General features: G+C 46.7%; 1 protein-coding gene across 1 annotated transcript in view; it reads right to left on the reverse strand.

Annotated features, from left to right (window-relative positions):
* LRP12 (LDL receptor related protein 12) overlaps positions 1 to 26,113 on the reverse strand; it is an 84,504-nt gene extending 58,391 nt beyond the window's left edge. The window contains exons 1-2 of the mRNA XM_069731763.1: positions 25,999 to 26,113; positions 18,165 to 18,245 (exon numbers count right to left, since the gene is read on the reverse strand). Coding sequence (XP_069587864.1) covers positions 18,165 to 18,234 — 70 coding nt within the window. The 5' untranslated portion in view covers positions 18,235 to 18,245; positions 25,999 to 26,113. The remainder of the gene's footprint in view (positions 1 to 18,164; positions 18,246 to 25,998) is intronic.
* Positions 26,114 to 26,910: the final 797 nt, after the last annotated feature.

The following is a 26,910-nucleotide window of genomic DNA, read 5'->3' on the forward strand; positions in this document are numbered from 1 at the left end:
ACTCCTGATAACCCAAAAAACCTGTCTCAATAAATTAGCATATCAAGAAAAGGTTCTCTAAACGACCTATTACCCTAATCTTCTGAATCAACTAATTAACTCTAAACACATGCAAAAGATACCTGAGGCTTTTATAAACTCCCTGCCTGGTTCATTACTCAAAACCCCCATCATGGGTAAAGGTACCGTCACACTAGACGATATCGCTAGCGATCCGTGACGTTGCAGCGTCCTCGCTAGCGATATCGTCCAGTGTGACAGGCAGCAGCGATCAGGCCCCTGCTGTGCTGTCGCTGGTCGGGGAAGAAAGTCCAGAACTTTATTTGGTCGCTGGACTCCCCGCAGACATCACTGAATCGGCGTGTGTGACACCGATTCAGCGATGTCTTCACTGGTAACCAGGGTAAACATCGGGTAACTAAGCGCAGAGCCGCACTTAGTAACCCGATGTTTACCCTGGTTACCAGCGTAAAAAAACAAACAGTACATACTTACATTCAGCTGTCTGTCCCTTGCCGTCTGGTTCCTGCACTGACTGCTGGCTGTAAAGTGAAAGTGAAAGCACAGCACAGCAGTGAGTCACACAGCGGTGACTCACCGCTGTGGCTGTGCTCTGCTTTCACTTTACGGCCAGCAGTCAGTGCAGGAACCAGACGGCAAGGGACAGACAGCTGAATGTAAGTATGTACTGTTTGTTTTTTTACGCTGGTAACCAGGGTAAACATCGGGTTACTAAGCGCGGCCCTGCGCTTAGTTACCCGATGTTTACCCTGGTTACCGGGGACCTCGGGATCGTTGGTCGCTGAAGAGCTGTCTGACAGCTCTCCAGCGACCAAACAGCGACGCTGCAGCGATCCGGATCGTTGTCGGTATCGCTGCAGCGTCGCTAAGTGTGACGGTACCTTAAGACTAGCGACCTGACAGATGTCAAGAAGGCCATCATTGACACCCTCAAGCAAGAGGGTAAGACCCAGAAAGAAATTTCTCAACAAATAGGCTGTTCCCAGAGTGCTGTATCAAGGCACCTCAATGGTAAGTCTGTTGGAAGGAAACAATGTGGCAGAAAACGCTGTACAACGAGAAGAGGAGACCGGACCCTGAGGAAGATTGTGGAGAAGGACCGATTCCAGACCTTGGGGAACCTGAGGAAGCAGTGGACTGAGTCTGGTGTGGAAACATCCAGAGCCACCGTGCACAGGCGTGTGCAGGAAATGGGCTACAGGTGCCGCATTCCCCAGGTAAAGCCACTTTTGAACCATAAACAGCGGCAGAGGCGCCTGACCTGGGCTACAGAGAAGCAGCACTGGACTGTTGCTAAGTGGTCCCAAGTACTTTTTTCTGATGAAAGCAAATTTTGCATGTCATTCGGAAATCAAGGTGCCAGAGTCTGGAGGAAGACTGGGGAGAAGGAAATGCCAAAATGCCTGAAGTCCAGTGTCAAGTACCCACAGTCAGTGATGGTGTGGGGTGCCATGTCAGCTGCTGGTGTTGGTCCACTGTGTTTCATCAAGGGCAGGGTCAATGCAGCTAGCTATCAGGAGATTTTGGAGCACTTCATGCTTCCATCGGCTGAAATGCTTTATGGAGATGAAGATTTCATTTTTCAGCACGACCTGGCACCTGCTCACAGTGCCAAAACCACTGGTAAATGGTTTAGTGACCATGGTATTACTGTGCTCAATTGGCCTGCCAACTCTCCTGACCTGAACCCCATAGAGAATCTGTGGGATATTGTGAAGAGAAAGTTGAGAGACGGAAGACCCAACACTCTGGATGAGCTTAAGGCCGCTATTGAAGCATCCTGGGCCTCCATAACATCTCAGCAGTGTCACAGGCTGATTGCCTCCATGCCACGCCGCATTGAAGCAGTCATTTCTGCCAAAGGATTCCCGACCAAGTATTGAGTGCATAACTGAACATTATTATTTGATGGTTTTTTTGTTTGTTATTAAAAAACACTTTTATTTGATTGGATGGGTGAAATATGCTAATTTATTGAGACAGGTTTTTTGGGTTATCAGGAGTTGTATGCCAAAATCATCAGTATTAAAACAATAAAAGACCTGACAAATTTCAGTTGGTGGATAATGAATCTATAATATATGAAAGTTTAATTGTAATCATTACATTATGGTAAATAATGAAATTTAACACTATATGCTAATTTTTTGAGAAGGACCTGTATTACATGAAAGACGGCCAGAAGGATTGGTTTTGAATATAATGAACAATTTCTTTCAACTGATGCCGTCCTGCAAATGATTGGTACCGTTCACAAACAATTGTGGTTTCCCGGCCATCAAGCATTGCCGGTATTATCATACAAATACTAACATGATGTTTCAGGCCAAAAATATTTAGAATTGAGAGTCCTCAGTGGTTGATACCTTTTAATGGCTAACTGAAAAGATGGTAACAAATTGCAAGCTTTCGAGACTACACAGGTCTCTTCATCAGGCAAAGACTAAAACAAATTCTGAAGAATCACATATTTATGCACAACATGGTATAAAAAAAAAATAAAAAATAAAAAAAAAATAAAATTTATATATATATATGCATGTTATGGATAAGCCAGGTGACAAAGCAGAATTACCATGGGTGATAAACAGTTACGTCCATAAATATTGGGCCAGTTCTTAGATAAGGAATGTTTTATTTTCCTGTGATTAGGGTCTCTGTTGTGATGACCCTTCATGGGCTGAGGGGCAAGTTCCTTAGTTGATGTAAAAAGACATAAATCCGTGCGACACATTCATTCCTGCATTAAGACTGTCAAAGGTCGTCATCAGTTTATATTCCCAGACTTCTGTCTCTCTGAGATTTGAAGTTTCCTTTCAATACAAGTAATTTCATGTCCATAATGTTATGATTTGGGAGACAGAAATGTATTGCCACAGGTAGATCCTTTCTTTTTTCTCTTATTGTATGGCCATGAGAGTTCATTATTGTTCTAAGCTTTTGCCCTGTCTCCCCCACATACAGACCCCTGGTTGGTCATTTAGTACAAATAATTAGGTACACTACATTAGAAGTGACGCAACTGAAAGTACCTGGGATCTTGTAGTCCTGATGTGAATTGGGGATCTTTATCTTGTCCGTGGTCATAAATATGTGATTCTTCAGAATTTGTTTTAGTCTTTGCCTGATGAAGAGACGTATGTAGTCTCGAAAGCTTGCAATTTGTTACCATCTTTTCAGTAAGGGTACTTTCACACTAGCGTTTTTTTAAATCCGTCACAATGCGTCGTTTTGCAGAAAAAAACGCATCCTGCAAAAGTGCTTGCAGGATGCGTTTTTTCCCCATAGACTTCTATTGACGACGCATTTGCGACGGATTGGCACACTTCGCATCCGTCTTGCGACGGATGCGTCGTGCTTTGGCGGACCGTCGGGAGAAAAAAACCCTACATGTAACGTTTTTTTTCTCCCGACGGACCGCTTTTTCCGACCGCGCATGCGCGGCCGGAACTCCGCCCGCACCTTACAATGGGGCAGCGGATGCGCCGGAAAAATGCATCCGCTGCCTCCATTGTGCAATGCAGCAAACGCTAGCGTCGGAATCTCTCCCCGACGCATTGCGACGGGGAGATTCCAACGCTAGTGTGAAAGAAGCCTTAGCCATTAAAAAGGTATCAACCACTGAGGACTCTATTCTAAATATTTTTCTATCTACTGGCTAACACGGTACCAAGATATATTTCTTTCCTGTTTCAGGCCAAGACGCCCTTCCCCCAGCCTCTCCACAGAGGACTTCGGCTATGCTCATATTTTTTCAGTGTTTTTTTTATGCAGCAAAACCAGCAGGAAATTAAAAAAAAAAAAAAATTCTATTTAAATCAGGTCTTGGTATAAAAACTGCTGCAAATCCCAATACCTGCAATTTTTGGTGCAGATTGTCAGTATCTTTTCACCACCCATTAATTTCATTGGGTGAAAAAAAAAAAAAAAAAAAAAAACTTTCCATACTGGAAAATGCATGATTTCTGTAAAAAACTGGATCCGGTCTCCAGATTCGGCAACTTCTTGCGTTTCATCCGTTTATAGCTGGATCAGCTGCTGTGCGGTTTTCCGCCGGAGAGGAGGAGAAAAAAAAAAAAAACCCACGTTCCTCTGGACGTTTTCTCTGTCCCCCGGAAAACTAATTTTTGACGGATCCGGCAAAAAAACGGATGAAACATTGGGACATCGGGCGCAATCCAGCGCTAATACAACTCTATGAGGAAAAAACAAACAAAAAAAACAAAAACATGGATCAATATTTTGAAAAATTCGCCGGATTGTGCCCGATGCCAAAAACCTGTTGTGTAAAAGTAGCCTAAGGGCTAATACAATCTTTTTACTGAGCTGATGGAATGGTAACCAGAGCTGTGGAGTCTGTCGGCATTAAATGGACCGACTCCTAAAATATCTAATAAATTAATAAAGTAGTACAAAGCGGATGTGCTGTAAATGTCTTCATAATAATTTTGGAAAGTTATGAAAAATGTCTGCTCAGTTTCAGATCTAAGGATCTCCTCTTTTAGTGGAGATGAATCTGTGCTGCACTTTATGCACATGCTCAGTAGTGACAAGTGCTGTGGGGTTGGAGAAAATGAGGTGTCGGAGGTTTGGCTTAGCAACTCCACATCCCTGAGGAGTTTCCCCTCAAAAGCTCAGGAAACAAACGCACACAAAGAACAGCAAAAGAGAAAACAAACAACAACAAAAAAGCACCACAAAAACTTAAGGTACCTTCACACTAAACGATATCGCTAGCGATCCGTGACGTTGCAGCGTCCTGGCTAGCGATATCGTTCAGTTTGACAGGCAGCAGCGATCAGGCCCCTGCTGGGATATCGTTGGTCGGGGCTAGAAGGCCAGAACTTTATTTGGTCGCTGGCTCTCCCGCTGACATCGCTGAATCGGCGTGTGTGACACAGATTCAGCGATGTCTTCGCCGGTAACCAGGGTAAACATCGGGTTACTAAGCGCAGGGCCGCGCTTAGTAACCCGATGTTTACCCTGGTTACCATCCTAAAAGTAAAAAAAACAAACGCTTCATACTTACCTTCCGCTGTCTGTCCTCCGGCGCTGTGCTTTCCTGCACTCACTGTGAGCACAGCGGCCGGAAAGCAAAGCGGTGACGTCACCGCTCTGCTTTCCGGCCGCTGTGCTCACAGCCAGTACAGAGAAGCAGAGCGCCGAGGACAGACAGCGGAAGGTAAGTATGAAGCGTTTTTTTTTTTACTTTTAGGATGGTAACCAGGGTAAACATCGGGTTACTAAGCGCGGCCCTGCGCTTAGTAACCCGATGTTTCCCCTGGTTACCGGGGACCTCGGGATCGTTGGTCGCTGGAGAGCTGTCTGTGTGACAGCTCTCCAGCGACCAAACAGCGACGCTGCAGCGATCCGGATCATTGTCGGTATCGCTGCAGCGTCGCTTAGTGTGAAGGTACCTTTAGTGTGAACACTCCCTTCCCTTAGGGTACCGTCACACTATACGATTTACCAATGATCACGACCAGCGATACGACCTGGCCGTGTTCGTTGGTAAGTCGTAGTGTGGTCGCTGGGGAGCTGTTACACAGACAGCTCTCCAGCGACCAACGATGCCGAGGTCCCCGGGTAACCAGGGTAAACATCGGGTTACTAAGCGCAGGGCCGCGCTTAGTAACCCGATGTTTACCCTGGTTACCAGCGTAAAAAAAACCAAACAGCACATACTTACATTCCGGTGTCTGTCCCTTGCCGTCTGCTTCCCGCACTCACTGACTGCCGGCCGTAAAGTGAAAGCACAGCACAGCGATGACGTCACCACTGTGCTTTCGCTTTACGGCCGGCAGTCAGTGAGTGCGGGAAGCAGACGGCAAGGGACCTGACGGACACCGGAATGTAAGTATGTGCTGTTTGTTTTTTTTTTTACATTTACGCTGGTAACCAGGGTAAACATCGGGTTACTAAGCGCGGCCCTGCGCTTAGTAACCCGATGTTTACCCTGGTTACAAGCGAACGCATCGCTAGATCGGTGTCACACACACCGATCTAGCGATGACAGCGGGAGATCCAGCGACGAAAGAAAGTTCCAAACGATCTGCTACGACGTACGATTCTCAGCAGGGTCCCTGATCGCTGCTGCGTGTCAGACACAGCGATATCGTATGGATATCGCTGGAACGTCACGAATCGTACCATCGTAGCAATCAAAATGGCACTGTGTGACGGTACCCTTAGGTTCACACTGCTGCACAAGAAAAAACAAACAAACAGTGTTTTACTGGAGAAACTCACTAAAAACACATGTAAATCAAGAATATATTAATAAAGTTGTCAAAGCCAAATACCAGGAGATAAAAACATTTTAAAGAAAAATAATGCAGTGCCAAAAAAGGCAATAAAAAGCACATAAAACAAATACAGTTTGAGTACAAGGCATCAGGAATCATTTCTTTGGGCAATTTTTTTCCGTTTTTGCTTCCTCTGTTTCTCATAATGGTTTTCAAGAATTTTGGAAGCTTTTTTCTTGTTCTGACTGGACAGTGCCTGGTAAAGAGTGGATTACATCTGGAAACACTTACAAAAAAGGGGGTGGGGGGGAGCCTGAGCATTTCATCAGCAAAGTGGTTTTATAAAAACAGCTAAACAGAAAGTCTGTCAAGAACATAAGTGATTTTTATTTCAAGCAGACCAGCTGCATGATACGTAATGAGGAGAAATGAGAAGAAACTAAAAAAACAAACAAAAAAAAAAAACAAAACCCTCCCACGTGTACACAGGCCAGGATATAGAGGTTTCTAGATTTCCAACAGGAAGCAGCAATATCTCACAAACTATGGACAGATGAAGCAGTTTCTTGAAGCAACCATGCTTTTCTAATTCAAGACAACCCCCTCAAGAAACATAAAGGCGAAGCTTTGGGGGGTGGAAGCCGGTGGAGCTTTCCTCGTCTACGGTGAGCTTGTAGTCCTGATTACGGTAAATATTTGGCTTGAATCAAACCCACTCACATTCTTCTGAGAACAGTCTCAATATTTTTGCCTATTTTCGGGAAGTTACAAGCCACAAATTAAGGTCACCTGACTGAAGAGTTTCTAAATATCTGGAACCTAAAAAAGTAAAATGTGATCTTCTTTATTCACGCTGATAAATTAGTTATGGACAAAACGAGTGACAACAAGTGACCATAAAGGGCTATTGCCATCTTTAGGGGTCATCTGACCATACAATAGGTGATATTTTGCTGATTGGAGAAAAAAAGAAAAAAAAAAAAAAAAACTGAGGGATCCAGAGAACAGAATCCTGTCTGAAGGGAGCGGTGGCTGGACGTGAACAAAACCGGAGAACAGGGAACGAGCACCCCCCCCCCCCCCGCAGAACAGGGAACGAGCCCCCCCCCCCCCCCCGCAGAACAGGGAACGAGCCCCCCCCCCCCCCGCAGAACAGGGAACGAGCCCCTCCCCTTCCCCCGCCGCAGGACAGGGAACGAGCCCCCCCCCCCCCCCCCCCGGAAACAGGGAACGAGCCCCTCCCCCCCCCGCAGAACAGGGAACGAGCCCCTCCCCCCCCCCCCCGCCGCAGGACAGGGATCGAGCCCCCCCCCCCGCCGCAGGACAGGGATCGAGCCCCCCCCCCCCCGCCGCAGGACAGGGATCGAGCCCCCCCCCCCCCCCCCGCCGCAGGACAGGGAACGAGCCCCCCCCCCCCGCCGCAGGACAGGGAACGAGCCCCCCCCCCCCCCCCCGCCGCAGGACAGGGAACGAGCCCCCCCCCCCCCCCCCGCCGCAGGACAGGGAACGAGCCCCCCCCCCCCGCCGCAGGACAGGGAACGAGCCCCCCCCCGCCGCAGGACAGGGAACGAGCCCCCCCGCCGCAGGACAGGGAACGAGCCCCCCCCCCCGCCGCAGGACAGGGAACGAGCCCCCCCCCCCCGCCGCAGGACAGGGAACGAGCCCCCCCCCCCGCCGCAGGACAGGGAACGAGCCCCCCCCCCGCCGCAGGACAGGGAACGAGCCCCCCCCCCCGCCGCAGAACAGGGAGCGAGCCCCCCCCCCGCCGCAGAACAGGGAACGAGCCCCCCCCCCCCCAGAACAGGGATGACGTGGAAACAACCTGGTCCTTTTGCTCCAGTGATCGGCAGGGCTCTAACAGATCAGCACCCCCCCCATCCCATTGCTGATCACATTATTGCAGCATATTATAGTATTGTATACGAACAATGTTAGTTAAAAATATCCCTTTAATAGTAGTGGTAAACCTTGTACAAGTTACAGTGGGGCAAAAAAGTATTTAGTCAGTCAGCAATAGTGCAAGTTCCACCACTTAAAAAGATGAGAGGCGTCTGTAATTTACATCATAGGTAGACCTCAACTATGGGAGACAAACTGAGAAAAAAAAAAATCCAGAAAATCACATTGTCTGTTTTTTTAACATTTTATTTGCATATTATGGTGGAAAATAAGTATTTGGTCAGAAACAAAATTTCATCTCAATACTTTGTAATATATCCTTTATTGGCAATGACAGAGGTCAAACATTTTCTGTAAGTCTGCACAAGGTTGCCACACGCTGTTGTTGGTATGTTGGCCCATTCCTCCCTGCAGATCTCCTCTAGAGCAGTGATGTTTTTGGCTTTTCGCTTGGCAACACGGACTTTCAACTCCCTCCAAAGGTTTTCTATAGGGTTGAGATCTGGAGACTGGCTAGGCCACTCCAGGACCTTGAAATGCTTCTTACAAAGCCACTCCTTCGTTGCCCTGGCGGTGTGCTTTGGATCATTGTCATGTTGAAAGACCCAGCCACGTTTCATCTTCAATGCCCTTGCTGATGGAAGGAGGTTTGCACTCAAAATCTCACGATACATGGCCCCATTCATTCTTTCATGTACCCGGATCAGTCGTCCTGGCCCCGTTGCAGAGAAACAGCCCCAAAGCATGATGTTTCCACCACCATGCTTTACAGTAGGTATGGTGTTTGATGGATGCAACTCAGTATTCTTTTTCCTCCAAACACGACAAGTTGTGTTTCTACCAAACAGTTCCAGTTTGGTTTCATCAGACCATAGGACATTCTCCCAAAACTCCTCTGGATCATCCAAATGCTCTCTAGCAAACTTCAGACGGGCCCGGACATGTACTGGCTTAAGCAGTGGGACACGTCTGGCACTGCAGGATCTGAGTCCATGGTGGCGTAGTGTGTTACTTATTGTAGGCCTTGTTACATTGGTCCCAGCTCTCTGCAGTTCATTCACTAGGTCCCCCCGCGTGGTTCTGGGATTTTTGCTCACCGTTCTTGTGATCATTCTGACCCCACGGGGTGGGATTTTGCGTGGAGCCCCAGATCGAGGGAGATTATCAGTGGTCTTGTATGTCTTCCATTTTCTAATTATTGCTCCCACTGTTGATTTCTTCACTCCAAGCTGGTTGGCTATTGCAGATTCAGTCTTCCCAGCCTGGTGCAAGGCTACAATTTTGTTTCTGGTGTCCTTTGACAGCTCTTTGGTCTTCACCATAGTGGAGTTTGGAGTCAGACTGTTTGAGGGTGTGCACAGGTGTCTTTTTATACTGATAACAAGTTTAAACAGGTGCCATTACTACAGGTAATGAGTGGAGGAAAGAGGAGACTCTTAAAGAAGAAGTTACAGGTCTGTGAGAGCCAGAAATCTTGATTGTTTGTTTCTGACCAAATACTTATTTTCCGCCATAATATGCAAAAAAAATGATAAAAAAAACAGACAATATGATTTTCTGGATTTTTTTTTCTCAGTTTGTCCCCCATAGTTGAGGTCTACCTATTATTTAAATTACAGACGCCTCTCATCTTTTTAAGTGGTGGAACTTGCACTATTGCTGACTGACTAAATACTTTTTTGCCCCACTGTATGTAGGTCCTGAAGAGCAGTAAGGGTATGTGCACACGTCAGGATTTCTTGCAGAAATTTTCCTGCCAAAAACCAGACATTTCTGCCAGTAATCCGCATGCGTTTTTGGCGAGTTTTTTCCCAAATGCATAGAATAGCGGGAAAAACGCAGAAAATCCGCAAAATTAATGAACATGCTGCTTATTTTACCGCAATGCTTTTTTTTGCGGAAAAAAAAACGCATCATGTGCACAAAAATTGCAGAATGCATTCTAAATGATAGGATGCATATGTCTGCAGTTTCTAATGCGGTTTTATTGCGTTTTTATCGCGAAAAACCCCGGAAAAACCTGAACGTGTGCACATACCCTAAAAGTCACTAAACCCCGCCAAAGAAGTCCTGTATCATGGACGACCTCCTCAGACGCTGCACGTGGCATTAACCAGCCTCAGTTTAATTACCTTTACATGGAAGCTTTCTTTAAGGAAACCCAATATATCATGCTGACTTCTTCCACAAAAAAAAGAAAGGCACAACAGCCAAGCGTACAAAACCCCCCACACAACCCTCACGTGTGGTGAAGTGAGTGCGCTGTGACGTTGCTAACCATCTTACACAAATCTGATGCCTCGAGGTCTAGCAGTGAAATCGAGAATCTGAGAAGAAAGCAGTCAACTGTTCTCAAGTGTAGAACAAAAAGCCGGCAGATCGCGGACGCAGTGTGTAATGGTCCGGCAGCATCAAATAATATATATATTTGATTTCCAAGTCAGGCAATCATTTGTATCGGATCTAGAGACAGTAAAGGACCCGAACAGACAGCTAGAGAAACAAACCTGATGTTAGCGTAAATTTAGGAGGACTCTGAAACTGCGACTCCATATTTATGAGACCTAACTAAGCTACAGTGGGGAAAATAAGAATTTGACACGCTGTCGATTTTGAAGGTCTTCCCTCCTACAAAGAATGGAGAGGTCTGTAATTTTGTAAAGTACTGAGCAGTGCGGATCTGAATCCAACACTAGAGTAAGAAGACACTTAGTGGAAAGCAGCACAAATTTACCAGCTTCTCTTAGTCTGCTCCTCTCTCCAACTCGACCCTCCATAGACTGCAACAGGCAGCTGTAATATGAACCCTCAGTGAGCTGAATCCAGACTTTTTTTTTTTCAATTTTAAAATACAGATACATAGTAATTAACACAGGAAACAGCATTTGGTTTTGCACATTTTTCACTGTTTATGTACGAAAAAAAAAAAAAAAAAAAAAAAAAAAAAACACACTACATGCTGGCTTAATATGGATGGCAATACAGATGAAAGTTTTCTTTTAAAGAAATAAATGGATGAATTTTCATAAACCCTGAACTCAGTCTTAGGCCGGGATCACACATGCGAGAAATACATCCGAGTCTCGCATGGTAATACCCAGCATTGCCGCCGTCACTCAGGAGCGGAGAGTGCGGCCGCATAGCAATACATGGAGCCGCACGCTCCGCTCCAGAGAGACGGCGGCAGTGTCGGGTATTACCACGCGAGACTCGGACCTATTTCTTGCATGTGTGATCCCGGCCTTAGGGCTCATACTCCCTAGTGAGAAACTCGGATGAGTCTCGCACAGCAATACCCGGCACTCAGGTGCGGAGTGTGCGGCTGCATGTATGGCTATTGATCTGAGTGTCGGCGGCAGTGCCGGGTATTGATGTGAGAGACTCATCAGAGTTTCTCGCAAGTGAGTATGAGCCCTTAGGCCGGCGTCACACTAGCAAGTTTTACGGACGTATGAGAGGCGCAGAAAATACAGATTGCATATGGTACAATGATTCTCTATGGCCCAGCTCCTATCTGCCGTATTTTACGGATCCATATTATATGGTCTTATACGACCGTAGAAAATCGCAGCATGCTGCGTTTGTCAACGTATGGCGAAAAAAGACAAAAAAAAAAACAAACACACCACCAATGAAAGTCTATGGGGGCGAGAAAAATACGGATTATACACGGACCAACAGTGTTCCTTGCGAGAAATATGCAGCGGTGTTCTAGAGAAAAGCCAGAAATTCAGCACGGTGTACAGTAAAAAAAAATCACACTGACAATAGAATAGGTAGAATAAATGTCTACACATAGTAGAGATATAGAATACATACAGAATACATATAGAATACAGAATACATATAGAATACAGAATATATATATATATATATATATATATATATATATATATATATTTTTTTTTTTTTTTTATTTGTTTTTTCATACAGCGCTAGATAGCAGAAAAGCCAAGCAGGTAATTCAATTGCCGGCTTTTCCTATCTCCTTCACAAACCCGACATGGTATGAGACATGGTTTACATACAGTAAACCATCTCATATCTCTTCTTTTATTACATATTCCTCTTTACTAATGTAACAAGAGTGTGTGTGTGTAAAATTTGGTGTGTCTAGCTATTAAAGGGTTAAATCCTGGAAAAAAATTGGCGTGGGCTCCCACGCAATTTTCTCCGCCAGAGTGGTAAAGCCAGTGACTGAGGGCAGATATTAATAGCCTGGAGAGGGACCACGTTTATGGCTTCCCCCCCCCCCCCAGCTAAAAACATCTGCCCCCAGTCACCCCAGAAAAGGCACATCTGGAAGATGCGCCTATTCTGGGACTTGGCCACTCTCTTCCCATTCCCGGGTATTGAAGGGTTAATGTCACCTTGCTATTGTAAGGTGACATCAAGCCAGGTTAATAATGGAGAGGCGTCAATTATGACGCATATCCATTATTAATCCAATAGTACGAAATGGTTAATAAAACACACATTATTAAAAAGTACTTTAATGAAATAAAGACATGTTGTTTTAATAGTTTATTATACTCTTAATCCACCTGAAGACCCTTGTCATTTGAAACAAAGGAAAAAAACAAACAATATTCCATACCTTCCGACGTTCAGTCTTGTCCCACGCTGTAAATCCATCTGAAGGGGTTAAATCATTTTACACCCAGGAGCTCTACTAATGCAGCTGTGCTCCTGATTGTAAAACTTGGTGAATGAATAGAATGCAGGGGAATGTATTGTAGTTGCCTCGAGGTCACGGCGATGCGCCCTCTGCTGGATGAACTCATATGAAGTCGAGCCTGGGAAAAATATTCTGAAAAGTTCCCAGGCTCGAGTTCATACAGCAGAGGGCACATCGCCGTGACTCGAGGCAACTACAGTACATTCCCCTGCATTCCATTCATTCACCAATTTTTACAGTCCGGAGCACAGCTGCATTAGCAGAGCTCTTGGGTGTAAAATGATTTAACCCCTTCAGTTTTCCTGAACGTGGAAACATACCCTAAAGCTATGTGCACACGTATAATGGTCCACTGCGGATTTTTCCATAGCGGATTTGATAAATCTGCAGGGCAAAAACGGTGCATTTTTGCTGCAGATTTATTGCGGATTTACCGCGGTTTTTCTGCGGATTTCACTGCGGTTTTACAACTGCGGTTTTCTATTGGAGCAGGTGTAAAACCGCTGCAGAATCCACACAAAGAAGTGACATGCTGCGGAATGTAAACCGCTGCGTTTCCGCACATTTTTTTTTCCCGCAGCATGTGCACAGCGTTTTTTTGTTTCCCATAGGTTTACATTATAATGTAAACTCATGGAAAACTGCTGCAGAAACGCTGCAGATCCGCACTGTTTTCCGCATTGTGTGCACATACTTTAAGTGATTAGGAGGAGAATTAAAAAAAAAACAAAAAAAAACCCACACACACACACACAAACACGTTATGGGAATTCCATAACCTGGAACGCAGAGTCATACAGAAAGTTCAGTAGAAGCAAAGGGAAGTCTGGAAGGAATATGGATGATAAATTCCAGACATGGTGTTATGGGAAACAGGGAGAAGCCCAGACGCCCCTCACTGGACAGAGTCATGGCTGAACAGCGGCTGAACTCTAGTGGGAAGAAGCCCCATTAAACTTCCACAGTTCAACGGCCAGAAACAATATGGAAAACAAAGCCTCTCATCCACGGACACATTTTACATGTCACTGATGAGGTTGTCCAAAGCAGGCATTCCTTCCACTAATATGGTAATGGAGAGCACATGCTCCGATTCACTGTAATCTATTCCTTAAAGGGATTCTTATAATTAAAGCTGAAGAATTTGGGATTTCGCATGCTGGACTAATGCTGTGAGAACCAGACTAAAGTCAACTTCCCTTCCTCTAAAGGATAAGCCGAATGATGAAGGAGTTCTGCCAGCTGTGCCCCCCAGTAATCCTGAGTACCCGTCTCTGGATCCCCTTAGAATTGGCCTCTGCAGCCAGCTTAGGTGCACATGCTTCACCTCCAACCCAATCTCGACATCACTGGGGGTCCCAATGGTAGAACCCCCTATCTTATGACTTATAGAAAAATGTTGGGTTTTTTTTTGTGTGGAAATAACGCTTTATGACAGATGGGCTGTGGTGCTATCAAACACGCGTTTTAGTGCATACGGAGTCACCATGCCTCGCCACAGCAGTGTTGGCTGAGCTGCCCCAAAACGCCAAAATTAATTTTTGTGTAACGCCGCACTGCACAGAAAGGTTACGTCTATATACAGTATTTTACCACAGAATTCTGTCAAGAACACTGATGATCGGGGCTCACCATTGAGGTTTGTGATTGAAATTACCTCAAGTCTCGGAAATGTCGCCACAGATCCCTACATACCTGCCCACCGGTATCTGGGATGGCGCGATCCCAGCAGTCTCTTACATAGACCTCTACGGACTCGTACACCGATAGTCTGTCATTACGGCACCACACTTTACCCTCACACCACAATGCGAGGCCTGAAGCTTCAGGACCCCGGCTGTTCACACTAACGCTCCCCCCACGACAGCAGACAAGTCACCATGTGTTGTAACTCGCAGCAGACGTTTTCTTCAGTCTGTGGTTTCCCCACACACAGAAGTCGCATTTCCTCCCATTCAGCTGCGCCCAGAATCACGAAGAGACAAACCACCGGCTGCCACCTGGAAAGACACGGCTGAACCCCACCATGGCCCGATGTGACTGGTGCCGGGACAGGATTACAGCAGACGGACAGTATCATGGGCACGGTGAGGAGCTGCCAAGTTTGCCATGAAAGCTAATGCAGCATTGGTTATTTATTTATTCCCAGGACACTCAAGAAATGGTCCCCCCCAACCTCTCCACAGGACACAGAAGTAGGAGATTGGGTTCACTAACCATTGCTCTTTGCAATCGTTTAAAAAAAAAAAAAAGCAGCAAAACATCAGGGGATTTGGAAAAATCAGAGTTTTTGCAAATGTTCCAAAACTGCAGCATACAATACATAGAGTGGCCGCTGAAGTTAGGTAACCACAAGCATGACTGCAGCACACATTAAGGCCAAATTCCCAGGATGAGGAGTTTTTGATGATGTAGCATTTAGGCTAGGTTCACATAGTGGGTTAGTGGGTATCCGCTAACGCAATCCGTTACATAGCGCCACTAACGCAATGTAACGGATCCGTTAGCGCACCCATTGACCGCAATGTATGTAACGCATCCCATTTTTGGCATGCGTTAGCGATGTTCCATTATTTTGTGACGGACCTCGAACGCTGTCTGCAGCATTTTTGGGTCCGTTCTCGCTAGCGCAGATCGGCATCTGCGCTAAACGCGGTCCCTTTTTGGACATTGCGTTAACGCAGTCCGTTAGCGTATGCGCTAAACGTACTGCACTAATGCAATGTGAACCTAGCCTTAGCCAAATTATGGCACTTTCACATTTTGTTTAGTCACCTGTTCGATCGTCCCATCGGGGCTTATGTCCGAACCTCCTGCAATCCAGGCGCATGCGCTGACAGAGTGAACGTGTGCCCTGTCGGGCATCATTTTTGTGCGTATACACATATAAACAAACAAAAAAAGGACTCTCAGAACAAATTCCCATATACAGGGAATCTACGGATAATAGGATCCCTAAGACTGTCCACATGGACGCCTCAGTGTCAGTCTTAAAAGGGAAAAATCAAACATCTCCCAAGAAGGAGCATGTAACATGTACGAGTTGTTTCTCTCACCGCATATAATAAATACCGTGAAAATGCGGTGAAGGTGGGAAGAATGCGGTTGATGTTTTGGGGTTAGTTCACACGTCTGACAGCTTGGATGGGTATATGTGTGGTCAAAACTGTGGACCCCCCCTCCCAGATGCTGCGGATGTGAGTGGTCTTGCCGTTACAAGAAAACTGGAGGCGAGATCGTTCCAATTTTTTATGCATTGTGTATGGCTCTGCATTAACGACAAAGACAGGATACATGCACCTTCACCGCATTTTCACGGTATTTATTATATGCGGTGAGAGAAACAACTCGTACATGTTACATGCTCCTTCTTGGGAGATGTTTGATTTTTCCCTTTTAAGACTGACACTGAGGCGTCCATGTGGACAGTCTTAGGGATCCTATAATCCGTAGATTCCCTGTATATGGGAATATGTTCTGTGAGTCCTTTTTTTGTTTATTTATATGTGGTTGATTATACCGATTTTAGCATTATATATATATTAAAAGTTAATTTTTATTATTAGTCACACCCTGCTTTGATATACATCTTTTTGACTGGTGATACACCGCTGTTTTGATTTGTGCGTATACACCTACAAGACTAGAAGCAATGGGAGGAAACTGAAAGGGAGGAGACACAGATTAGATAATAGAAAAAACTTTTTGACAGCGCGGGTGATCAATGAGTGGAACAGGCTGCCATGAGAGGTGGTGAGTTCTCCTCCAATGGAAGTCTTCAGAGGCTGGACAGACAACTGCCTGGGATGGTTTAGTGAATCCTGCATTGAGCAGGGGGTTGGACCAGATGACCCAAAAGGTCCCTTCCAACTCTACCATTCTATCATTCTATACTGGAGGCGAACGCTGCAATGCAGTCTATGACAGGGTGAACATGCCCGAAACTGATGTACAATAGTGCGCATGTCGACTGTACGCACCATTAAAGTCTATAGCCCTGTCAGCGTATACTCCTGAATCCCATTTTCCCAATCCCATTGAGGGGGTTTGGACACAAGCCCTGACGGGACCACCGGACAGGTGACTAAACGCAACGTGAAAGCATCCTTTGGTTACTAGCGCTTTTTTTTAAAAAATTTTTTTTTAACACTTCCTGTTATATGGCCTTGATAAAACTTTATTGATACAATCATAGGCGGCATCACACGTAATTCTATGCCCGATTCAGACACCAGTGTTGCATGTAAGCGTTCTCCCTGTATTTTTCAGAAATAGCCATTATAACCTGTGGGGTTATTCACAGACTGCCGTACATGTCTATGAGGATGAAGACCACAGGCCAGCAGATCCACAGCCGATACGGACCGTACTCCAGACGGCATCACGCTTCAGACATCCACGATAATAGTTTACCACTGATGTTAGAGGCGGATAGCTCATACATTGCTATGCACGGGCAGAGATAACTGGACACATCTCAAACAATAATTCTTCTTAAAAAATGGACAAAATCTATGAAAATAAAACATTTAAAAATTCCAATGCTCTGAACGTATAAAACCGATCCATGCAGCAACTGTGCCGGAGGCAAGAGACAAAGCAAATGTCATCCCAGAAGTACATCTGTCACTAGGGGTTTCAGGGAAAAGTCACTTTAATAAGAAACTGAACAGTGATTGATCCAAGTGAAAGCAAGAACCAACTCGTTTTAGCTTGCCAACAGTATTCTCTCCACGGGACCTTCTAACGGTGGGGAGACTGCTGGGCATGACTGACGCTGGGCATCTAGAAGGGACATCATCCACAGCGGCACTGAACCTCCGGCACTATGGATTACACTAAGACGAGGAGGCATCTCAGAGAGCTGGCATGTGGAACACCCTTCAGGACATGGAGATTTGGCCATCTACATCTATCTAGCCACAAAGCCCGAGTGATCACAGAAGCTGAACATGCAGTGACCAATAATGAGGGCATCAAAACACGGAGCTGCTGGAGTCTTGGCTCCGGATACCTCCTTCTGACTCATTTTGAGATTTTTCTTTTTGGAGCTCCAGAAATCCCTTCACAGCACACCTCAAGCCCTTTAATTTGTGACCCTCACATTAACGTTCCTCATCAGTGTCATGAGGAACATTCGGAGGACTAGAAAGCGGTGGAGGTGCCCTGGATGCCGGAAAGAAGCTTGCCACCACATAAGTGAACACTGTCCTGTCTGGGTGTCATGGAAGACTGAACTGGATGTCAGACCAGGGTAGTTCAGATCTTTTTGCTCATCTCTAGTGAAGACGGATAATAGACCACACAGTTTTGGTACTCACCAGCCACACTGAGCAGACACAGCAGCAGCCCGGACATCCATCCCTGTAGAGACTGCGCACCCAGTCCCATGACAAATGTGCCTGTCGGAGAACAAACAATTAAAGACACTAATAAAATAACACAGCGAATGTTATACAAACACAAATCAGCATCTACTGCAGGGAAAATATTGAAATCGGCCCAGTTCACATTAGCGTCTTGGCTCCAGATGGGCCTAGTCCCTGGTATGCAGAAAGATGCCACCAAGGTTGTCAGGTATGGCCAAGAAAAGAAAAAAAAAAAACATGGACAACTTTAAAGGGCAAGTCCGGTCTACAGCACTGACCAAGCCTGTGGATAGGTGAATATTAGATCTGTGTTTATCCCCATTACAGCCCCCACACACAGTCCTCAGGATCCTTACAGAAAAAAAAAAAAAAAAAAGGGCAAGCATTATATGTGACGCTTTTTTCATTTTGTAACAATTTGCTCTTGTGTTTATCCAAGGCCTATAAAGAACTCTATTGCGAAAACAAAATACCGAGGGGCACGTGGCCAAGACACAAACCTTAAAAAAACACCATCACAATGACAAACTGACTCTTATGTCTCCACACCAATTGCAATTTCCCAAATATTGAGTGGAAAAAAAATATATATTATACTAGATGGCAGCCCGATTCTAAAGAATCGGGAGTCTAGAATCCATATATACTTTATTTATTCAAATGTAAGAATAATACAATTAATAAATAATAGTAAGAAAGAACAAAAATAATAGGCAGTATATGGAGAAAACACCAAACAAAAGTTCAAAATTGGTGTGAAAATGTCACTGAACCACTTCACAACTAAATATATATAGTTTTGGTAAATGGTATTATCATTTTTTTGACGAAATTCGGCAGGAGCTTGAAGAGCAACGTCACTGGGCCCGCCTCCACGCAGTAGAAACTTGCTGTGAGGTAAAAATTCAAAAATCACACCAAAATGGCGGGCGGAGTGTGTCACAGTACGGCACGTTTCTGATTGGTCGCTCGCAGCAGGCGGCAACCAATCAGACACTGGACACTGTTGACGTCACTTATCTCCGGACATTAGCTCCGGACATTAGCTCCGGACATTAGCTCCGGACAGGAAGTTGGCACAAATTGCAGGAAGTAGTATTCTAGGCAATTATATATTAGACTAGATGGCAGCCCGATTCTAAAGAATCGGGAGTCTAGAATCCATATATACTTTATTTATTCAAATGTAAGAATAATACAATTAATAAATAATAGTAAGAAAGAACAAAAAATGGCTGCACTTACCAGCTCTTGACAATTCTTGTCATTTAAGAAATTGCTGGGCAATAATGGACAATGTCCTTATGTGGCAAATAATAGAGCAATATACCCAATGTGGCAAAGAAGAGGTTAATAAACGGCAGTCTCTCAGTATAACAGTCAGTGAATAATAGGCAGTATATGGAGAAAACACCAAACAAAAGTTCAAAATTGGTGTGAAAATGTCACTGAACCACTTCACAACTAAATATATATAGTTTTGGTAAATGGTATTATGATTTTTTTGACGAAATTCGGCAGGAGCTTGAAGAGCAACGTCACTGGGCCCGCCTCCACGCAGTAGAAACTTGCTGTGAGGTAAAAATTCAAAAATCACACCAAAATGGCGGGCGGAGTGTGTCACAGTACGGCACGTTTCTGATTGGTCGATCGCAGCAGGCGGCAACCAATCAGACACTGGACACTGTTGACGTCACTTATCTCCGGACATTAGCTCCGGACATTATCTCCGGACAGGAAGTTGGCACAAATTGCAGGAAGTAGTATTCTAGGCAATTATATATTAGATATTAGCATTTTTACTGTGATTTTTAGAAAGCTGAGATTAAACAGCAGCTAAGTAAAAAAAAAATGAAAAAAAAAAAAAAAAATCTTGCACTGGAGAGCCTTAAAATTCAGCAGCTAAAGTGTCCTCTTCAAGTGGTTGTTTAGGGCCATTTTATTTACTATTTTCGCTATGGGCCTAGTCAGTTAGTTGCCAACTAAGAGAGGTCACTGTCTGCTCCTGCCAGCAATTCAGGTGCTTCACATCAACAGAGCAGCTCTTCTTCTTGGCTGCTCTGTGGATGAGGCGTGACTGCTGACATCATGTTGATTCACAGTTGGCTCCCCGCAGAAGGCAGTAGGGAGCTGGCTCTCAATCAGCATGATGCTGGCAGTCACATCCCCTCAGAGCAGAGTGGAAGAAAAGCTGCTTCTCTGTCAGAGAGCTGCAGAATCGCTACCAGGAGCGGTCTGTGATAGCTCTGTGCCAGCAGGGATCTTCGCTGGGCACAACAGGCTGGTAGATAGCAAGTACCTGCCGGTTAGTTCATAGGCCCATAGCTCATTTAAAATAAATAATGAATAATAGTCCTGGATACGCTCTTTAACATCAGAATATAGCAATTTCTCATGATCTCATTCAAATGCTGAAAAACAGGAACCTTTGGTGTTCCAAGTTTGGTTTAGCAGATTCAATACAGGGTCCGATGTCATTTTTTAGCTGTGTGAACGTGGCCTAAAGCATCACTTCATTAGTCTTTCCAGTACTCGCACTATATTGAGCCGCATGACTGACCACCGGAGATCACTTTGTGAATAAGACATTATAAAAAGGCAAAAATAATATCTGAGCGATTGTATAAACAGTTGGGGACGATTAGGCGTCTCATTTATATCAGCACAGAACAAAATGCATTAAAAGTGGGCAGATAAAATGTATGTAGCACTGATGTGACCAGCAGGATGGCAATGCCCGATTCTCACGTTTGCCGCTCTGTGCAGCACAATAGGGGAATTTATTTCTCTGTGACTTTATTAAAGGGATTTCCCAGGACTTAGCAACAATATGTCTCAGTACAGACAGTAGTGACATAACCATAGGACAAGCCTGCTGCATAACGCAGAGAACCAATTCATTCTTGCAACTGCCGGGCGTCCCGATGCCACATGATCACAGTGGGTAATCAAGGTGGTAAAGGAGAAGAAATAAGGGAACATTTCGGTTTGTGGCATCCACTGAGCACATTTGCCAGGATCGATCCCAGCCCTCAACTGTTTACCAACTATAGTAGGTGGAAAGCAATAGATCAGTCCTAGTAAGGACCTGGGATCTTTCTAAGTAGTCAGACGGCTGAATAAATCAGAACACAGGACTGGCCGGCGGCTCTCCGGACCCAAACGTGACAGCTTTATGTATTTCAATGAAGCTGTCGCGCTCGGGTGGGGAGAGCCGCCGGCCAGTCCGTGCTCATTTATATGGCAGTCTGACTGCGCCCGTGTTATCTGGGCTTTGTTTTGTTTTTTCGGAATGGAAGAAGGTTCTGCATGCAGGACTTCACCCCCCCCATAATAACCATCGGGGCCCCGCTGCTTCCATTTTCATAACTAATGCAACAGATCACTTACTGCATTTATCGGCTCCTAAAACTGAACACACACATGAAATGTCTGAACAGACGGGTGACCAGTGTGGTAGCAAGAATCTACATCATCTGGGGAAAAGAGGCATCGCCTCGAGTCTTGTGCCTAAATACAGGACTAGTGCACCCCCAGCACACAAGTAGTGATACCCCCTCATCGCCAAAATGGCCAAACACAATGGAGTAGACGAATTGCTGGAAGTGATGTTCAGCACAGAAGTAGTAAGTATAGATTTATTACATATTATTTGGAACAGCACTTCACCAATAGGGGGGTGCACGCCTCCCAGACAAAACATCCCAGACTTGCCTCAATCCAGACATAGGGAAAAATGCAGGCAGCACTCCAGAGTAAAGGTGAAACAAATGTGGATAATGACGTTACCTTCTGGTAACATATATGGAGCGACGATAAATGTCATCCACACTGGCTGAGCGCACTGTGAAGTGCAAGGGGCGGGAGAATGCACGGACTGAAATTCAGGCTTGTGGGGTTATTAACATTTTTTGCACCTCGCCATGTCTGTTGGATCTACGTACACTCCGTAAGAATGACACTGGGGGTCTAGGTACAATCTATCAATACAGGGGGATGACACTGGGGGTCTAGGTACAGTCAATAAGATGGGGGATTACCCTGGGGGTCTAGGTACAGTCAATAAGATGGGGGATTACCCTGGGGGTCTAGGTACAGTCAATAAGATGGGGGATTACCCTGGGGGTCTAGGTACAGTCAATAAGACGGGGAATGACATTGGGGTCTAGGTACAGTCAATAAGATGGGGGATTACCCTGGGGGTCTAGGTACAGTCAGTAAGACGGGGGGGGGGGGGTGACACTGGGGTCTAGGTACAGTCAATAAGACAGGGGAATGACATTGGGGTCTAGGTACAGTCAGTAAGATGGGGGGGTGACACTGGGGTCTAGGTACAGTCAGTAAGATAGGGGGTGACACTGGGGTCTAGGTACAGTCAGTAAGATGGGGGTGACACTGGGGTCTAGGTACAGTCAGTAAGATAGGGGGTGACACTGGGGGTCTAGGTACAGTCAGTAAGATAGGGGGGTGACACTGGGGTCTAGGTACAGTCAGTAAGATAGGGGGTGACACTGGGGGTCTAGGTACAGTCAATAAGATGGGGGATTACCCTGGGGGTCTAGGTACAGTCAATAAGATGGGGGATTACCCTGGGGGTCTAGGTACAGTCAATAAGACAGGGGAATGACATTGGGGTCTAGGTACAGTCAATAAGATGGGGGATTACCCTGGGGGTCTAGGTACAGTCAGTAAGATGGGGGTGACACTGGGGTCTAGGTACAGTCAGTAAGATGGGGGGGTGACACTGGGGTCTAGGTACAGTCAGTAAGATGGGGGGTGACACTGGGGGTCTAGGTACAGTCAGTAAGATGGGGGTGACACTGGGGTCTAGGTACAGTCAGTAAGATGGGGGGGTGACACTGGGGTCTAGGTACAGTCAGTAAGATGGGGGGGTGACACTGGGGGTCTAGGTACAGTCAGTAAGATGGGGGGTGACACTGGGGGTCTAGGTACAGTCAGTAAGATGGGGGGGTGACACTGGGGGTCTAGGTACAGTCAGTAAGATGGGGGGGTGACACTGGGGGTCTAGGTACAGTCAGTAAGATGGGGGGTGACACTGGGGGTCTAGGTACAGTCAGTAAGATGGGGGTGACACTGGGGGTCTAGGTACAGTCAGTAAGATGGGGGGTGACACTGGGGGTCTAGGTACAGTCAGTAAGATGGGGGTGACACTGGGGTCTAGGTACAGTCAGTAAGATAGGGGGGTGACACTGGGGTCTAGGTACAGTCAGTAAGATAGGGGGTGACACTGGGGGTCTAGGTACAGTCAGTAAGAAGGGGGGTGACACTGGGGGTCTAGGTACAGTTAGTAAGATAGGGGGGTGACACTGGGGTCTAGGTACAGTCAGTAAGATGGGGGGTGACACTGGGGGTCTAGGTACAGTCAGTAAGATAGGGGGTGACACTGGGGGTCTAGGTACAGTCAGTAAGATGGGGGGTGACACTGGGGGTCTAGGTACAGTCAGTAAGATGGGGGATTACCCTGGGGGTCTAGGTACAGTCAGTAAGACGGGGGGGTGACACTGGGGTCTAGGTACAGTCAATAAGACAGGGGAATGACATTGGGGTCTAGGTACAGTCAGTAAGATGGGGGAATGACATTGGGGTCTAGGTACAGTCAATAAGATGGGGGGGTGACACTGGGGTCTAGGTACAGTCAGTAAGATGGGGGTGACACTGGGGTCTAGGTACAGTCAGTAAGATGGGGGTGACACTGGGGGTCTAGGTACAGTCAGTAAGATAGGGGGGTGACACTGGGGTCTAGGTACAGTCAGTAAGATAGGGGGGGTGACACTGGGGTCTAGGTACAATCAGTAAGATAGGGGGTGACACTGGGGGTCTAGGTACAGTCAGTAAGATGGGGGATTACCCTGGGGGTCTAGGTACAGTCAGTAAGATGGGGGATTACCCTGGGGGTCTAGGTACAGTCAGTAAGATGGGGGGTGACACTGGGGTCTAGGTACAGTCAGTAAGATGGGGGTGACACTGGGGGTCTAGGTACAGTCAGTAAGATGGGGGTGACACTGGGGTCTAGGTACAGTCAGTAAGATGGGGGTAACACTGGGGTCTAGGTACAGTCAGTAAGATAGGGGGTGACACTGGGGTCTAGGTACAGTCAGTAAGATGGGGGGGGGTGACACTGGGGTCTAGGTACAGTCAGTAAGATGGGGGTGACACTGGGGTCTAGGTACAGTCAGTAAGATAGGGGGTGACACTGGGGGTCTAGGTACAGTCAGTAAGATGGGGGTGACACTGGGGTCTAGGTACAGTCAGTAAGATGGGGGGGTGACACTGGGGGTCTAGGTACAGTCAGTAAGATGGGGGGGTGATACTGGGGTCTAGGTACAGTCAGTAAGATGGGGGTGACACTGGGGTCTAGGTACAGTCAGTAAGATGGGGGGTGACACTGGGGTCTAGGTACAGTCAGTAAGATAGGGGGTGACACTGGGGGTCTAGGTACAGTCAGTAAGATGGGGGGTGACACTGGGGTCTAGGTACAGTCAGTAAGATGGGGGTGACACTGGGGGTCTAGGTACAGTCAGTAAGATGGGGGTGACACTGGGGGTCTAGGTACAGTCAGTAAGATGGGGGTGACACTGGGGGTCTAGGTACAGTCAGTAAGATGGGGGGTGACACTGGGGGTCTAGGTACAGTCAGTAAGATGGGGGGTGACACTGGGGGTCTAGGTACAGTCAGTAAGATGGGGGTGACACTGGGGGTCTAGGTACAGTCAGTAAGATGGGGGTGACACTGGGGGTCTAGGTACAGTCAGTAAGATGGGGGGTGACACTGGGGGTCTAGGTACAGTCAGTAAGATGGGGGTGACACTGGGGGTCTAGGTACAGTCAGTAAGATGGGGGTGACACTGGGGGTCTAGGTACAGTCAGTAAGATGGGGGTGACACTGGGGGTCTAGGTACAGTCAGTAAGATGGGGGTGACACTGGGGGTCTAGGTACAGTCAGTAAGATGGGGGTGACACTGGGGTCTAGGTACAGTCAGTAAGATGGGGGGTGACACTGGGGGTCTAGGTACAGTCAGTAAGATGGGGGTGACACTGGGGTCTAGGTACAGTCAGTAAGATGGGGGGTGACACTGGGGGTCTAGGTACAGTCAGTAAGATGGGGGATTACCCTGGGGGTCTAGGTACAGTCAGTAAGATGGGGGTGACACTGGGGGTCTAGGTACAGTCAGTAAGATGGGGGGTGACACTGGGGGTCTAGGTACAGTCAGTAAGATGGGGGTGACACTGGGGTCTAGGTACAGTCAGTAAGATGGGGGGTGACACTGGGGGTCTAGGTACAGTCAGTAAGATGGGGGATTACCCTGGGGGTCTAGGTACAGTCAGTAAGATGGGGGGTGACACTGGGGTCTAGGTACAGTCAGTAAGATGGGGGTGACACTGGGGTCTAGGTACAGTCAGTAAGATGGGGGTGACACTGGGGTCTAGGTACAGTCAGTAAGATGGGGGTGACACTGGGGTCTAGGTACAGTCAGTAAGATGGGGGTGACACTGGGGTCTAGGTACAGTCGATAAGACAATGGGTCTGTGTAGACCCGGCTAATAGTGGAGCAGCCTCCAGCCCCCTGTATACAGGCACAGTGCGGCTCCGTATAGCGCGGGGCTGCACGCACTGTACACACCACATAATGGGCTCTGTGTGCCGCCTGTCAGGACACAATAGAGTTCTATGTAGAACCGCAGCACAGCGGGAACAATGGGGATCTATAGAAGGCAGAGTCATGGACGTCTCCTTCCTGCGCCCTCCCCCGCAGCACAGCACTCACCTCCCTGCCGTGTTCCGCGCTCGGTCCGCCGCTCGGTAACGGATGAGCACGGAGAGCAGACCGGATACTGGAGCGATACACACTCACCCCGCAAAAAAAACACTTCCCTGCTGCGTCTGCCCCCGCCCATCTGCCCACTCGCGTCCAATCACCATGGGGCACGCAATCCACCAATCGACGACAGCGGCTTATCTCGATTCTACACGATGGAAAATGGAAAGAGAGCTGTGATTGGTCAGTAGCCAAACTATGGGGGCTCTAGAAAGCACAAAGCTAATGAGAGGTTACAGTGCTGGAGAACGCGGTGTCAGGAGGTCAGGGGGGCGGCCAGGGCAGTGTGAGGGGCTGCTGCTAGCAAAAGGGAGCATGGGATGGCATTATGTCACTGCATAGCCAACTTGTTCATACGAGGCTGAAGTTGGTTTCTTATTCGTTCAGTTTCTTATTCGGCAATTTTTTCTTTTCTGTTTTTTATAGGTTTAACAACTAAAAATAATCATCACAATAATAACATACAATGCAGTGAGGTGCCCTAATGTGAATACGCTTAAAAACGGCTACAAAAATAATAAAACTGGCACAAAAATGGGCATCAAAGTGGGCACCAAAGAGCGCTGAAGAAAGGGTTAAATGCCTTTGGGCCACTGATCTAACACTGCAGACATATAGAACAGGGCGCCCCGCATCCAAACCAGTGATTTCCAGCCTGGCCCAAATGGGTTCAGGGCACCAGAACTGGCATCAAAGTGGGCAGACAGTCAATTCTTGCCATTTTAATAAGTAACTGATGTTTTTAAGGGGTTAAATGCCTTTGGGCCACTGATCTGACACTTAAAATACACAGAAAGTGACGCCCTGCATCAAACCCAGGTCCCTTCAGCCTGGCCCAAATGGGTTCTGGGCACCAAAACT

This window comes from Ranitomeya imitator, chromosome 6, assembly GCF_032444005.1.
Source record: "Ranitomeya imitator isolate aRanImi1 chromosome 6, aRanImi1.pri, whole genome shotgun sequence".
Taxonomy (NCBI): Eukaryota; Metazoa; Chordata; class Amphibia; order Anura; family Dendrobatidae; genus Ranitomeya; species Ranitomeya imitator.